This window comes from Typopeltis vanoorti, chromosome 5 (assembly GCF_054136105.1).
Source record: "Typopeltis vanoorti isolate ZY-2024b chromosome 5, IOZ_Tvanoo_1.0, whole genome shotgun sequence".
NCBI lineage: Eukaryota > Metazoa > Arthropoda > Arachnida > Uropygi > Thelyphonidae > Typopeltis > Typopeltis vanoorti.
In genome coordinates, this window is record NC_143553.1 from 4,091,346 (window position 1) to 4,106,548 (window position 15,203).

The window sequence follows — 15,203 nt, forward strand, 5'->3', positions numbered from 1 at the left end:
TTAAAAAGGTGGCACACCATTTTTGGCAACTCCTATAGGTAGAGATGACCTTGGTAATGCCTCTGCCTGGTATCTCCACTTGGGCCTGGCTCCCACTGAAGAGACCTCAATAAATTTCAAAACTAGTCTGGGTAGTGGCCCTTCCCTTAATGCATGACATTATACATATCTGCAAGGAGATGTGTTTTGCATTATGGGAGATACTGAGATAGGAGTGATGTTAGCTTGCTCCACCTTTGCAACGAGTTGCCTGGTGTTGTACCACCTTACTCCAGTCCTGAAGATACTTTCAGGCGCAAACTTTGTTTACTCACACTTGGATAAAGGATTAAACTAAATTGATTAGAGCAGGAGAGTGAGAAGCAGGTTTTTTTGATGCACAGTTGTGAATGATTGGAATGCCTTGCCTAAGAGTGCGGTGTCTGCAGAGAATTTGAGTGCATTTAAAGCACGGTATGATGAGCTGTGTGTATGATAAAAGGACCTCCTAGATGAGTCTTTGACTCCATGGGGTCTTGGGTAACAATAATATTGTAGAAAGCAAACACTTATGTGAAAGTGAGAGGAGTGAGTTGGTAAGAGATGGGTTATTAATCAATCTAATACCGACCTCTGTATTGAGTCAAGCAATTTGAGGGAGATCTTAGGAATCCCACTTCAAATCTGAGAGCAGAATTCAATAGCTGAGCAGATTTGTGATTTTATAAGGTTTACAGCTGTTCAGAGGTGATGTAATGTCTTAGCGAAGGAGAAATCCTTGTTTTTAAGAATCTGAGGTTGTAATGATTGTGATGTGTTTATACCAGGAGAGGATTGATGTTAGGGTGATTCCACGAAGAGAAGTCTTATCTTGTGTGAAAATTTGAGTGTTGCCAAAGTTAGAAATAAGGCAGAACTAGGTTTTGCTAGCATTGAAATTGATGAAGGTATCTGAACTGCATTGGAGGATGGCTCTGACATCAGAAGTGAGGGCAGTGGTGATCGATGTTTTTAAAGTGATTTGTGTAGAGGAAGGTTTATCAAATGAAACAGAGGAGTGCAGTGTGCCATCATTTACAAAACTGTGTATTGGGTTGGAGGTCAACTAAAGTAGGTCATTGATATATAGAAGTAAGAAGGTTGGTGAGAGAACAGAACCTTGGGGGAACCCTGCGTTAGTTGTATGGTGAGAGGATAATGAACTTCCCACTATCACATATAGTGTGCATCCAGACAGAAAGCTGGGAATCCAACTACAGAAGTCCTAGACAAACCAAATGATGGGAGTTTGTTTAGTAAGTCTTTGTGCCAGAGTTGGTCGAAAGCTTTGGGGATATCAAAGTGAGAAATATCCATGACATTTGTCCAGAGATGTGTGATATATATATATGAGATGTGATATATATGAGATGATAGCAGGTCTATGGAATGAACATTATGAGAACAGGTTGATGATTTGTGGGTTGCAGAAATTAGTTGATAGGCAGAAAAGGGCAGATATGATTGAGACATTCAAATTACTAAAAGGTTTCTATGGGATTAATTCAGAGGATATTTTTGAGATCAGGACAGGTGGTGGGAGAACTGGGCAAGAGTGTGGTTAGCAAGGTGTTAGAGCTGGGTTCTTTACTTTGAGTGGTAAATGAGTGGAATAAGCTGCCAGAGTCTGTTGTGGGTGCTATGATGGTGAGTGAGTTCAAGGCAAAGTATGATAGATACTGTGACAATGTCGTATAGTTGTGTGGACATGATGTTTAGGGCCTCCCTCCATGAGTCTAAGGAATCCCTGGAGTCACCCATAATAATAATAATACGAGTGGATCTCATATGGATAATCCATACTAGTGGTCATTTATTAGCTGGGTGCCTTCGAAATAGTGCAGGGGTTGGGAATTGATGGTTCTTTCCATTACTTTAGACAGGACTGAGGTGAGCAAAATAGGGCAGTAGCTGGATGGCAATGACTTGTTGCCCTTCTTAGGAATAGGGTGAATATGGGCCAATTTGCAGGCTGTGTGATAGATACCAATGAAGTAAGAGAGAGTATATACAGGCGACATAGGATAGGAGTCAGTTCTGGTACACAAACCTTCAGGACAATTGGAGCAATGCCATTAGGGCATTGCTCCAATTAGACACAAAAATAGTCTCTATTTGAGACTATTTTTGCGTCTAATTTGGACAATATTTTTCTGATCTCTTTCTGGCAGAAGGATATATGGGGCATTGTGTATTGGACATCTGGAATGGAATGGTTGGGGGACATTTACCATGGTCAGTTAGGCGTGCATTGGAGGCAAAGTGGGAAGCCAGGAGATTGTCTTTATCTGTGGGTGATGATGCAATAGGGTTATCTGGGTATGATGGAGGTGGGAATATTATTAGGTTAAAGTTAAGACCAGTTCCTTTGACAATAGACCAAAAGGCTCAGCTACCATTCTGACAGGCTGCAGGTTTCTTGCATTTTGCTCTTTCAAACTCTATTTTTTAAGAATCGATAGTTTTTTTGCTGCTATTCGGACTTGAGTATTAGCACTAAAGATGGATGGAGTTCTTGATTTAAGCTGGTTGTGATATACTTGATTTTTTATTTGTACGGTATTGGCACATCTTTTGGAGAACCAGGGGTTAGTTAGGGGATAGCAGTTCAGAGTAGTTTGGGGAATACATGTTTTCATGCCAGTAAGGATTACTTCAGTGACACGTTCGGTGCATATGTTTGGATTGGAAGGCTGGAAACAACAGTCCAGTCATGAGTATGAGGCATAGGAGCCTTGAAGGCTGTCCCACTTGGCACTTTTATAATGCCAGACTACTCTTGTATGGAAGTAGCTGTGTAAGCATTGTTGCATGGGGGGGGGGGAAGAGAAGCACTAGAATGTGGTCGGGATTACCTAGTGTGTGTGCGCGCGCACACACACACACACACAATCCTTAGGGGTCCCACTACATTCACTGTGTGTTTGGGTCACTGGCGAGGAAGAGATCTAGGATGTTTGGGAAGTGGTTAGGGTTATCTGGTATTCTGGTTGGTGCGTGAACAATTTGTGTAAGGTCATTGGTGATGGCAAATGCTTCAGCATCTCTGCCTGCTTGATCTGCACAATTGGAGGAGGAAAGCCAGTTGGTATTGTGGACATTAAAATCTCCTAGGAGGATGATTTTGCTGTTTGGGAAGTGGGACTGGAGAAAATTGATTTTTAAGGAGAGGAAATTAAAGAACTCAGAGTGATTTGTGGCATTAGGAGAGGAATAGACACAGCAGATGAATTTGACTGAGTGGCAAAGGGATATTTTCAACAAAAGGAAGTCAATGTTGGGTGATTCTTGGTTGGGTGTTCTCTGCCAAGGTATGTCAGAGTTAATATATGTGCAGATGACAATCTTGGGTAGAATGCTGTTAAAGAGTGTGTAAATTGAAATGAGATGAATAGGGCTGGCAGGAGGTGAAATTTGAGTTTCTGCCAAGAAGAATAGGTAGAGTTTGGTAGGCTGGAGATGGTAGTGGACACTATTAAGGTTGGAGTTGAGGCCACGTGAAATAGAAATGCATATCTCTGTGGGACATACATTTGAGAGCAAGGGTCTTGTATGTTTCTTATTCATGCATGCATACTGGTCTCCACAGTGGCATAGATATGCATATCTCTGTGGGGCATATATTTGACAGCAAGGGTCTTGTATGTTTCCTATTCATGCCTGCATACTGGTCTCCACAGTGGCATCACTTGATTTCTTCACTAATTTTCCTTTTTGTAGTTGATGACCACTGTTATCTCTATTTTGGCATTTTCCTCAAGTTGTTTTCGAAGTTGGTGTCCTTGTTCTCCCTTTGTGAAAGTTATGTCAGGTCAAGCACATATGCGCAATTGGGGGAAGGTCTCCTTGAACATGTTATTAATTGCTGTTATTAGTGTAGATGTGCTTGTTGGAGTGTCACAAGTCACTTTCATGACGCGGAAAGTTCATTCCGTCCTTTCTTTTATTTGTTGGTTCGAAATAGTGGTACCTGATGATATTTTTAGAATCAAAACTGCGTTCTCCTGCAAATTTGTTGATGTCATCTGTTAGTGATTCATCAATTTCTTTTGGAAAGGTCAAAATAATGGCATTGAATTTCTTATTTTCAGCTTCGGTTAAGTTATATATATTTTTAGAATCAAAACTGAATCAAATTTTATACAAACTTGGAAAATAGGATTAAAAACCAAGTTTGTATAAAATTACTTGGTATCTTGAATACATAATATACCCAAGTTAAAAAACTTTCCACCCACCCACCCACACACACAATCTTTATATAGTGTGTATTATCATCATCAAATTCCTGATATGTTCCCTCAGTGGGTATACAGGATAATTATGACAGTACTACATGAAAAAGTTATATCATTACTAACTTCTAATCAGCAATTTTATTCAAATTAATCTGTTATCACTCACGATTCCAATATTATCAAATATTATATTTCTATCTTCTAAGGCTCTTTTTACTATATCAATCCATCTCCATTTTGGTGTTCCTCTGGGTCTTTTCCCTGCCAACCTGGCAAAGAACACTTGTTTTGCTAATCTTTCCTCTCCCATTCTGTTTAAGGACTAACACATTCCTGAATGTTAACAGTGGCAAGTTTTTTCCTAATATCCTCATTTTTAATGCGATACTGCCATTGATGCCATCTGCATTCCACTAATCTTTCTTAGAACTCTCATGTCAGAGGTCTGAAGTCTTTGATGAAGTGTTTTATTTCTAACCTAGTTCTAAGATCCATTAGTTAAAATTGATTTGAACACTGTCTATACAGTGTTCAAATCAAACTTTGAATACCGCTAATTTAATGTTTGAACTAACTTCTTTCTTATTCCATATAAATTTATTCAGTTGACTTTCTACCATACCAGCTTTACTAATTCTGTTGTCTATTTCAATATTTTTCTGTATTTAATTTACCATCTTCACTAAAAATTGTGCCTAAATAGCTGAATTGTTTTACTTGTTCTATAGGGTCACCATTCAGGATACAGTTGTTTCTGCCTATTTTTATGGCCGATTTTATTGTTGTAATAAATTTACCAAATTTATTACAACAGTTATTCAATTTAGTCAGGGAATTCTGCAGACTTCTACTGGATTTATTCAGAAGTATAATATCATCTGCATAAAGTAAACAGCTAAGATTAAATTCATGAATTTTGATTTGATACCACTTTCCTTCATGTGATCCATATAGATAATGAATTACAGCTTATATAGAGACTGCGTTGCTCAATATAATTTCCCATTTACACCATATATCTGTAGCATTTTGAAGAGCTTTTTTCTTAGTACCTTGTCATATGCCTTTAACAGATCAACAAAATTTAAATACAAATCCTTGATATATTCCCAAGATTTCTCAACAATTTGTCTTAAAGTGAAAATCTGATCCTGACAACCTCTATTTGGTTTGCATCCAGCTTGTTCTTCATCAAGCTTCCCTTCCACAATTTTTCTTAGCCATTCCTCAAGTACACTTGCATAAATTTTATCAGGAAAACACTCATTAATCAAATACCTTTGTAATTCTTGCATTCAGTTTTACTTCCCTGTTTACAGATGGGTACTATGAGAGCTATGCTCCAAATTTCTGGAATTTACCCCTCTGACCAATCCTTTTGAATTATGCAATGAATCCAATGTAAAACTTTATACTTCCATATTTCAGCATTTTTGGATGAATTTCATCTACTCCACTTTCCACATTTCAGTTTTTGATGACTTTTCCTACTTCAAGTATGGATAGGTATTCCTGTTGGGAGTTTTCTACCATCATCATCGTTATTATTATTATATGAGCACCTCCATGGAGTCCGAAGACTCATCGCGGGAGATCCAATCTATCCACACAATCTGTCGTACCTCTCCTTGAACCCATTAACAGACAGAGCACTCACATCTGACTCTGGCAACCCATTCCACTCATTCACAACTCTCCAAGCAAAAAATCTAGTCCTCGTACCCCTATTAACCCTACCTTTGTTCAACTTCCATTGATGACCCCTTGTTCTGGTACCTCTAACCAAGTGTTGAAACAACTGCTGCATCTAGCCTATAAAACCCCTTAAGCAACTTAAATGTTTCTATCACATTTCCTCCTATCGCTCAACTTGTGCAATCCACACACCCTCAATCTATCCTCATAGGGAATATTTCACAGGCCACTCACCATCTTGGTTACTTGTCTCTGAATCTTCTCCACCACTTCCTCATCCTCAAGAAACCTAAGGTACCAGACTTGAACACAGTAATCCAGATGTGGGCGTATCAAAGCTTTATAAAGAGGAATGACAACTTCCTTGTCTCTACTTGTTAATGTGTTCTTCAATAGCCAAGTAATCTTATAGGCTACCTTAGCAATATGTCCTCTGAACTTTAACTCTCTGTTTACCATCACCCCTAAATCTCTAGCTTCATCTATTTCCTTGAGTACAGTGCCATCAATGTGATACACGGCTTGTAATCAATTTATCGCAAAATGTTTAACTTTACATTTCTTGACATTAAACTGACACCCATTAACTTTTGCTCATACTGTGACAGACTGTTTAAATCATCCTGCAAGCTTCCACATCACCTTGATAATCTTTTAATCTACCTAATTTCTCATTATTAGCAAACAATGATATATTTCCTTTCAGATTATTTTCTCTATTATATCATTTATGTATAATTTTTTATATATATCATTTATGTACAAATTAAACAGTAATGGCCCCAGCACTGAACCTTGTGGCACACCACTAGTCACCTATTTTCACCTTGATTCTTCAAAGTTACAGCAATAAATAAACAGTCAAAGAAAAATTGTAAACAATATGCACATATAAAAGCCAAGCCATGCAATGCAGTGTATACATATTAATAAAATTACAGCAAAAGATTATAGGTAAATAAATAGTCAAATAGAAATAAGTAAACAATATGCATGCACAAAAATTAAGTTTAGCAATGCAGTATCTACATATAAACAAAATTACAGTCACTTGTGTTTGTACAAATTAATTCTTTGTAGAAAGTTAAAAACATCTTACAATCTGTTTGAGTCTAACATCTGACTGAGTGTGTATATGGCTTCTTGGCTAGATAGGTATAAATTTCATTCTTCTTTCATGTAAAGTGCTGGCACTCCACCGTAATATGACAGATAGTAAGACGTTTGTTGTATTTTTCATACATGGGAGGCTCATCAACCTCAGTAAATAAGAATATGTAAGATGACTGTGACCTATGTGGATTGTTGCATGAAGGAGTGGTACTGTTATGTTTGGTATAGGCAATGTTCTCAACATTTATGCCAACGGCTTGCATAGTCTCTTTAACAAGCATACCAAAAAGACATATGGCATTTTGACGTGTGATATGAGCTTCCTAATGTAGAGAAAAGACTAGTCCATGTAGGATGAGCTGCGAGAGACTTAAGGCATAATTAAGAGACAACTGCACATAAAGCATGTCTTGCAACTCGTATATAGAGGCTAAATTACTTCACATCACTTGCCTTAGTATCCTATAATGCAAAGCACAAATATCCTTACAGACATGTATAATGTTATGCATTATGGGAAGGGCTCCCACTGATGAGACCTCAATAAAGTACAAAAGCAGTCTGCGTAATGACCCTTCCCATAATGCATAGCATTATATGAGGTAGGTTCGAAAAGTTTCCTGTCTGACATAAAAAATTCTTGCCAGTTTTAAAAACTAGTATACCAGTTTCAACTCTATACCTGCATCATTCAGTTGGAGGCACTTGTTTGACTAACACGTGGCATGCCAGGTGGCTGTAATGTTAAAAATTGAGTACTGTGCTCTAACAAAGTTTTTCACCAAAGAAGCACCTTCTCGAAGTGCTATCAAACAGTGATTGGATGGTATTTATGGGGAAGCTTCTCCTTCATATTCCACTTTGAAGGAATGGGCTAAACAGTTTTGCCTAGGAAGAGAACATCGAAGATTATTCTCGTTATGGTCAGCCTGTGGAAGTGGATGAAACCATGGTCCTTTATTGTGATCTTATGACCAAGGCCACTCAGTCCACCAAGAATATCATGACAACAATCTTTTTGGGTTGCTGGAGAATTCTCTTAATTGACTTCAAGAAAAGGAATACCACTGTGAATGTAGAATTTTATGCTTGATTCCTGCACAAAACGTCTGACACCATAAAGGAGAAGAGATGAGGAATGCCTGGGTTATGGTGTTTGCCTGCTTTTCAACAATGCTCCAGTCCATATGGTTATTATTGCGAAGGTTGAGTGAAGGACTCTGGCTTCCAGGAGATTGAACACTCATTCTACAGCACAGAACATGTAGGAAAACTGTTACACAAAAGTTTCAAAAAAAAAAAAAATGTTAAGCATGGAAGATGGTACAGATCAGTCATTGTTCAGTAGGTATGCATGATAGTTGGCAGAAAAGTTAAAATCTGATGTGTGGAAAGAGCTCTACTTCATCTCAAAAACTTGTAACACTGTAGAAAAACTAGGAGAAATTCTGTCTTACCAACAGATATTCTAGCTGGTCTAGATATTGTATCTTTGTTCATAAATATTCCTGTAGATGAGGTTATTTCACACTTGTGGATGATCTGTTCCCTCCTGACATCTCTCAACTATTTAGACATTGTCTGAACTGTGGAATGGGAAAATCTACAAACAACTCTCTGGGCCTTGCAATAGGAAGCCCTCTATCTCCTCCATGTGCTGATTTATTCATGGAAAACTTTGAAAAAGATTTCCTGCTTCATTTTGACTGCAGTTCCTGCAGTTGAAAAAGAGATTATGGAAGAGATATAAGGAGAGGGTGGAGGATAGATACGCGAAGAATATAAGATGCACGCCAGGAGAGTGACCAGAATGGTGAGGAAGGCAAAACTGGAATATGAGAAGAGATTGGTACCAAGATTCAAAGAAAATCCTAGGGAATTTTTTAGCTATGTGGCTAGTAGGCAGAGAAACGATTGTGGAAGAATGACATTGAGGGATAAAAATCGGAATAGAGTGACTGATGCAGAGGACATAGTGGAGTTGTTCAATGAGCACTTTATTGGAGTATTTCATCCTGGAGGAGGTTTTAATACTAGAGGGATAGGGCAGGTTGAGAGGTGCAAGAGGAGAGTGTGTTCCAAATACTGAGTACTCTGGATACCAGTAAAGCTGTTGGACTGGATGGTATTTCACCATGGGTTTTGAGAGAATGTGCTAAAGAACTGACAGCTCCGTTGACCTGGCTTTTCAATAAAAGCCTGGCTGCCGGAAAGGTACCCAGGGAATGGAAGGAAGGTAAGATAGTGCCGCTGCATAAGGGCGGTATGTGGCCTATAATTAGACACTGGAAGTGTCTAATTATAGGCCTGTTTGTGTGTCATCAGTAGTTGTTAATGTCTTGGAGAAATTAGTGAGGGACTATACAGCATTGGGCAGATGAGGGTAAGGTTATCTGTGAGAAACAACATGGATTTGTTAAGGGGTGCTCTTGCTTTAGTAATATGATTGCCTTTTATAATAAAGTGACAAGAGCAGTTGATGAGGGAAAGGCGTATACTGCCATTTTCTTTGGATTTTGCAAAGGAGTTTGATAGGGTGCCACATGATAAGCTGATATTTAAGTTGCAGCACATGGGTTTAAATGTTGGGTTAGTCAAATGGATTTAGGACTGGCTGACTGATAGGTATCAGAGAGTTGTGTATGGGGCAATATCAAGGAAGCAGAAGGTTCCACAGGGCTCAGTACTGGGACCTGTATTGTTCAACCTTTATATCAATGATATTATCAATGGATTGCAAGGGGACACTCAGTTGTTTGCAGATGATGTAAAGCTGGGAAGGGTTATCAGTAATAGTGCAGATGTGGCAGCCCTGGAAGAAGATTTTAATAAATTAGATAGATGGACAAATTAATGGGGTGTCGGTTCAATGCAGCAAAATGTAAAGTCTTGAGGTTTGGGATCCATAGATGGGAGGATGCATACGCGATTGGAGGAGCTGTACTGAAGGAGGTGGGGGGAGACGAGATCTGAGGGTGATGATTGATAGAAAACTGAAATTCACGGAGCATATTGCAAAGGTGGTGAGGGTAACTCAGAGGATTGCTGCAATACTGAGAAGGACGCTGACCTGCAGAAATGAAAGAGTTATCATTCCGTTGTAAGACTCTGATCAGATCACACTTAGACTATTGTTCTCAGATTTGGTCCTCAGATTTGAAGGGGATAAATTGACTGTGGAAAGGGTACAGAGGCGGATAACAAAGATGGTTTCAGGACTGTACAATATGAGTTATGAGGATCGATCGAAGGAATGTGGTCTGCAGAGTTTGGTGGATAGAAGAAGGAGATGTGATATGATCGAGACTTTTAAACTGTTGAGAGGCAGTTACAGGGTAGACATTGGAGAGTTCTTTCACTTGGTGGAATGGCGGGAAGGGACGATGACAAGGGGCCATCTTGAAGTTATGAAAGGAGGCTGTGCGCAAGAGTGTGAGGAGTTGTTTCTTTGCGTGGAGGGTGGTTGAACCTTGGAATGCATTGCCTGAGAGAGTGGTTGGAGCGGGAACGGTCAATATGTTCAAGGAGTGGTACGATAAACTTTGTGTTTCCTACAAATTATCTCTCACGATGAGTCTTTTGACTGCATGGAGGTCTGGATAATAATAAATTAATAAATATGTAGATGACATATTTGTAATCTTGGAACACAGTGTGGCTGAGTTACACAATTTTCTTTCATCTATTAACTTCCATCATAAAATTAAACTCACTTTACAGCTTGAAAATGAAGGAAAATTACTTCATTATTTCCCTAGGTTTTAATTTTAGCAGACGCCATTCTTTAATGGAGAGTACAAATCTATTATCTATTCCAGTTTAAGTACCAGCTTGTCATGTGACAATCTATTGAAGGTCTTTGCAGAATCTAAATATGCCACTATGTATGCATCTCTCTTGTCCAATGCATTTATCTCCTTGTTAAGTAAAGTAGATTAAGTAAATAGATTGCTACAACATGATCTTTCTTTAGCAAACCGGTGAACTGTTTGTGTGAAAAGTTTTCTTGTATTCTTAAATTGGCTGCTAACCTTGCTATAGTAGACTGAATAAGCTTTAGAAAAAACTTTTATTCTGTATTCAGGAAGTAAACATTCGGTAGATGAATAGGTGCTACAAGTGTTAGTGGTCAAGACTATAACAAACAATTAACTTAGCTAATTGTATGTTATAGTACTTGAAATAATTGCCATTCATAACAAATACTGAGCAAAAATCCCCCAAAAAGGGGATATATAAACATGATCTTTAAATATAACTGCATGAATTTAAAAATAAATAAATAAAAATAATTATAAAATATGGTTTGCATTAATATTGTTTTATGATACAATTTGCATATTTTCTTGTTTTGCAGATGTCTCTTCATATGGAGGTAAGGAAACTAAATCCCTCTTTATTTTAGCAGTAATGTTTGTTAACATTTAAATTCTAAAGAACATATATAAAGTTTATATAATTGTCATTTTGTTAGACAGAGAGAAAATAAGAACAGAAAAATGGTATATGCCATCAATATAAAATATTCATGTCATACACCATATTAATACTTAATGTTTGAAACTTTCAGTGCATTAAACTTCGTTTATGATTGAGTGAATTTTTTTTTTGAGAATTATATAGGCCTTACATAATCTTACATGTCACGAGTATTTATCCAAGTGACTATAAACCAATTTATGTTTTTCCTAACATATGTAATAATAGATTGTCTGTATTTATCAAGTTAAAATGAAATATGTTAGCCCATACATATATATATATATATATATATATATATATATATATATATATATATATATATATATATATATATATCATGTGTATTATAATTCAATAAGATTGTCAGCATTCATCTCTCAGTTTGTTTGTCAGAATGGGAGAGGATATTAGACACTGGATTAATCATTGCTATAGTAGCAAAGTTTTTTTTATGATAATAATAATCACTTTTTATTATCTCTAAAATAAATTACACATACATATTTTATAAAATTTGTTATAATTCACACAATGTGCAATTAATATTATAAATAATAACAATCCCAGTAATCATTTGCAGTTATACTTTGTAGTTACACAAAGTAGATAATATGATTTCATGCATTTTACATTTATATATATAATATGGGGCTGAAAGTTACTTTACCGATAACACTTTTCAATAACAAAAATCTTTTGTTCTAAAGTTAATTGATGTGCAGTAGCTGCCATATTTGTTATCTGAAATTACAAAAAAAAATAATTAATTAAATATTTATAAACAAAATGAAAAAAAAATTAAAAAAACAATATTATGGTCAAATAACTTTTGGCCCACCTTTTATATCAATAAATGTACTTACCTTGTTATTAATGCTCCTTGCCTTGTTTCATCTTAATTATCTGGTTCTATAGTGGCAAAGTTGTGTTCTATGAAACAAATTCTAAAGTTACGATGCACCAGTGCAAGGAGTATTAGGAATAAGGATGCATCGCGTGTGGTCTTGACACAGTTGGTCAGCCCACAAATCATTGGTGTCAGCGAGACATGGTTAACGGAAAATAACATACTTACATGAACAGAGTTTGATGATTATAGGATTTCAGAACATTTGTGTCCTCACAATGTGCAACTTTAAGAAAGCAATAAACAGTGATGACTTTGAGGCCATTAGGTGTAAGATTGAGGCTAGCACAAATTTTAGATGTTTAGTGGGATACTGCTACATGCCAAGGAATGAAGAGGCAGAGGATTCTGAAATGTTCCAATTGATGAGACTGGTTAGCAACAGAAGGGTGATAATAATGGGTTAGTTTAACTATGGAAACAGAAAATATCATGTGAGAGTTATGTGACATCCAGTCATTTTCAACTATTGGTAATCCTGTGAACAAACGCTCTCCATTCCACTTGGCCTCTTGTCCTTTCTTTCAGTAATTGTAAGTTCAAGTTGGTAAGTTCTTTTATGTTGTCCATCCAACTCTTTTATGGTCTACCTCTTCTTCTCATTCCCTCAATCTTCCACAAAATAACTGCCTTTTCCAATGAATCATCATTTCGCATAATATGACCAAAGTACATCAACTTCTGTTTAGCGATCATCGCCTCCAAGGAACATTCTGTCTTTATATTCTCTAAAACCTTCTTATTGGTCATTCTTGGAGTCCATGGAATTCTTAATAGTCCCCTCCACACCCATAATTCAAATGAATCAATTTGCTGAAATGTTCCAATTGATGAGACTGGTTAGCAACAGGATCTGTCTTCTTAATAATCCAGCTTTCACATCCATACATCACTACTGGAAATACCATTGCTTTGAACAATTCTAGCATTTCGTGGCCTTACTCATGCCTCTATCATTCATAATTTTTGTCAAGTTTAACATCGCTTTTTTCCCCATGTCTATCCTTTTACTTTCATCTTCACATTTACCATCGTTTCTGATTCTGGACACTAGTAAATCATAACTTTCAACAATTTCTATTTTATTTCCCTTTATTTAAATTCATTTAAATTGTCAGAAGCCATCACTTTTGTTTTGTTGATGTTTAAATTAAGCCTGGCTTTGTTACTTTCTGTCTTAACCAATAGAATCAACCACTCCAGATCATCCTTAGTTTCTGGTATGAGGATTGTATCATCTGCATATCTTAAATTATTTACTTTTTTGCCACCAATCTTAATTCCAGCTGGATCTTTGTCTAAATTAGCCATTCTCATAATATATTCACTATAAATATTAAAAAGGTAGCGCAACAATATACAACCCTGCTGCACCCCTTTTACCACTTGAACACTGTTTCTTACAGACTGTTTTTAACACATTCGCTGCCAACTACAAGTATACTCGTAATTGGTATATGAGCTTCACAAGCCAGCTATGGATATACTCGTATGATGCTTACCGCCGGCAACGAGATTACCCGTACTGACCTTGAACAAGTGAAAATGCTTGGCTTGTGGAGCTAGCAGCAAAAGTGTGTATACTCTTAGATGGTATATAAGCTTCACAAGCCAACTACGAATATACTCGTATGTCGATTACCACTGGCAACGAGATTACCCGTACTGACCTTGAAGAAGCGAAATTGCTTGGCATACGGGAACAAACTATGCCCGAGCATGGCAGCGAACTTGTTAATGAAGCTTCTTGGTTGTTATACAGCTCTCTTATCAGGAGAATTAGATGTTTAGGTATTTCCATTGTTCTCATTACAATCCTCAGTCTGTTGTGATCCATGCAATCAAAAGCTTTCTTATAATCAGTAAAACAGATGAATACTTCCTTCTGAAATTTTCTTGTTCTTTCCCTAATCCATCTCATGTTTGTTATTTAGTTTCTACTTCCTCTACCTCTCCTAAAGCCTGCCTGTTCTTGTGGCATTTCTCTATTCACATATGGCTCCAACCTTTGTTGGTTGGATCACTTTTAGCATAATTTTACTTGCATGTGAGATTAAAGCGATGGTTCTGTAATTCTCACAATATCTGGGATTCGATTTTTTTTTTTTTTTGGAATACTGATGTTTTCCAATCTCTAGGCCACTATGGTTTCTTCCAAACCATTCACTTTTCATTATCATGGGTTCCTCAATAAATTCTCTCCCTTCAAATTATCTTTCTTGTACAAATATTCTATATACTCTTTTGATCTTTTTTTCACTGCTTCTTCTTTCATCAGACATTTACTTGAATTTCTTTTTACAGCTCCTAATCTAGAGATAAACTTCCCTTTAACATCATTTATTTTTCTAAACAGTTCTCTTGTTCTACCCATAATATTGCTTTCTTTACTTTCCTTGCACCTTTTTTTAGTTTTTCCTTATCTTTCCTAGCCTGTCTTTGGAAATCTGCACTCATTCATTGAACCCTTTCTTTGTTTCTCTGAAGTTTCATTTTCTTCTTTCCTCTGCTATTTGAATAACTTCTTCTGACAACCTTTTACAATCTTTCTTTCTTGTTGCTTTATTTAGAGTCTCCTTTGTCTTCTATGACTGTACATTTTGTTTTTTCCTATTTTCCTATAGTTCTTCTAATTCTCTTCCTGTCTTCTCCAAACTTTTAATTTCTTTCTGACTTCTACTTTAAATGCTCTATTTATAGGATTTAAATCAAATCTGATACTGTCCTTTGATTTCTTCTTAGCCTTGAAT

General features: G+C 36.8%; 1 protein-coding gene across 4 annotated transcripts in view; it reads left to right on the forward strand.

The window, feature by feature from the left end:
• The window catches only part of LOC150106194 (LIM domain-binding protein 2-like), a 607,136-nt gene that overhangs the window by 287,535 nt on the left and 304,398 nt on the right, over positions 1–15,203 (forward strand). For all 4 annotated transcript variants that reach the window (XR_016548352.1, XM_090393030.1, XM_090393031.1 and 1 more), the window contains one exon: positions 11,422–11,439. Coding sequence is in view for 3 of the 4 variants with exons in the window: in XM_090393030.1 (XP_090249156.1) it covers positions 11,422–11,439 (18 nt within the window). In the remaining variant the exon portion in view is untranslated. The remainder of the gene's footprint in view (positions 1–11,421; positions 11,440–15,203) is intronic.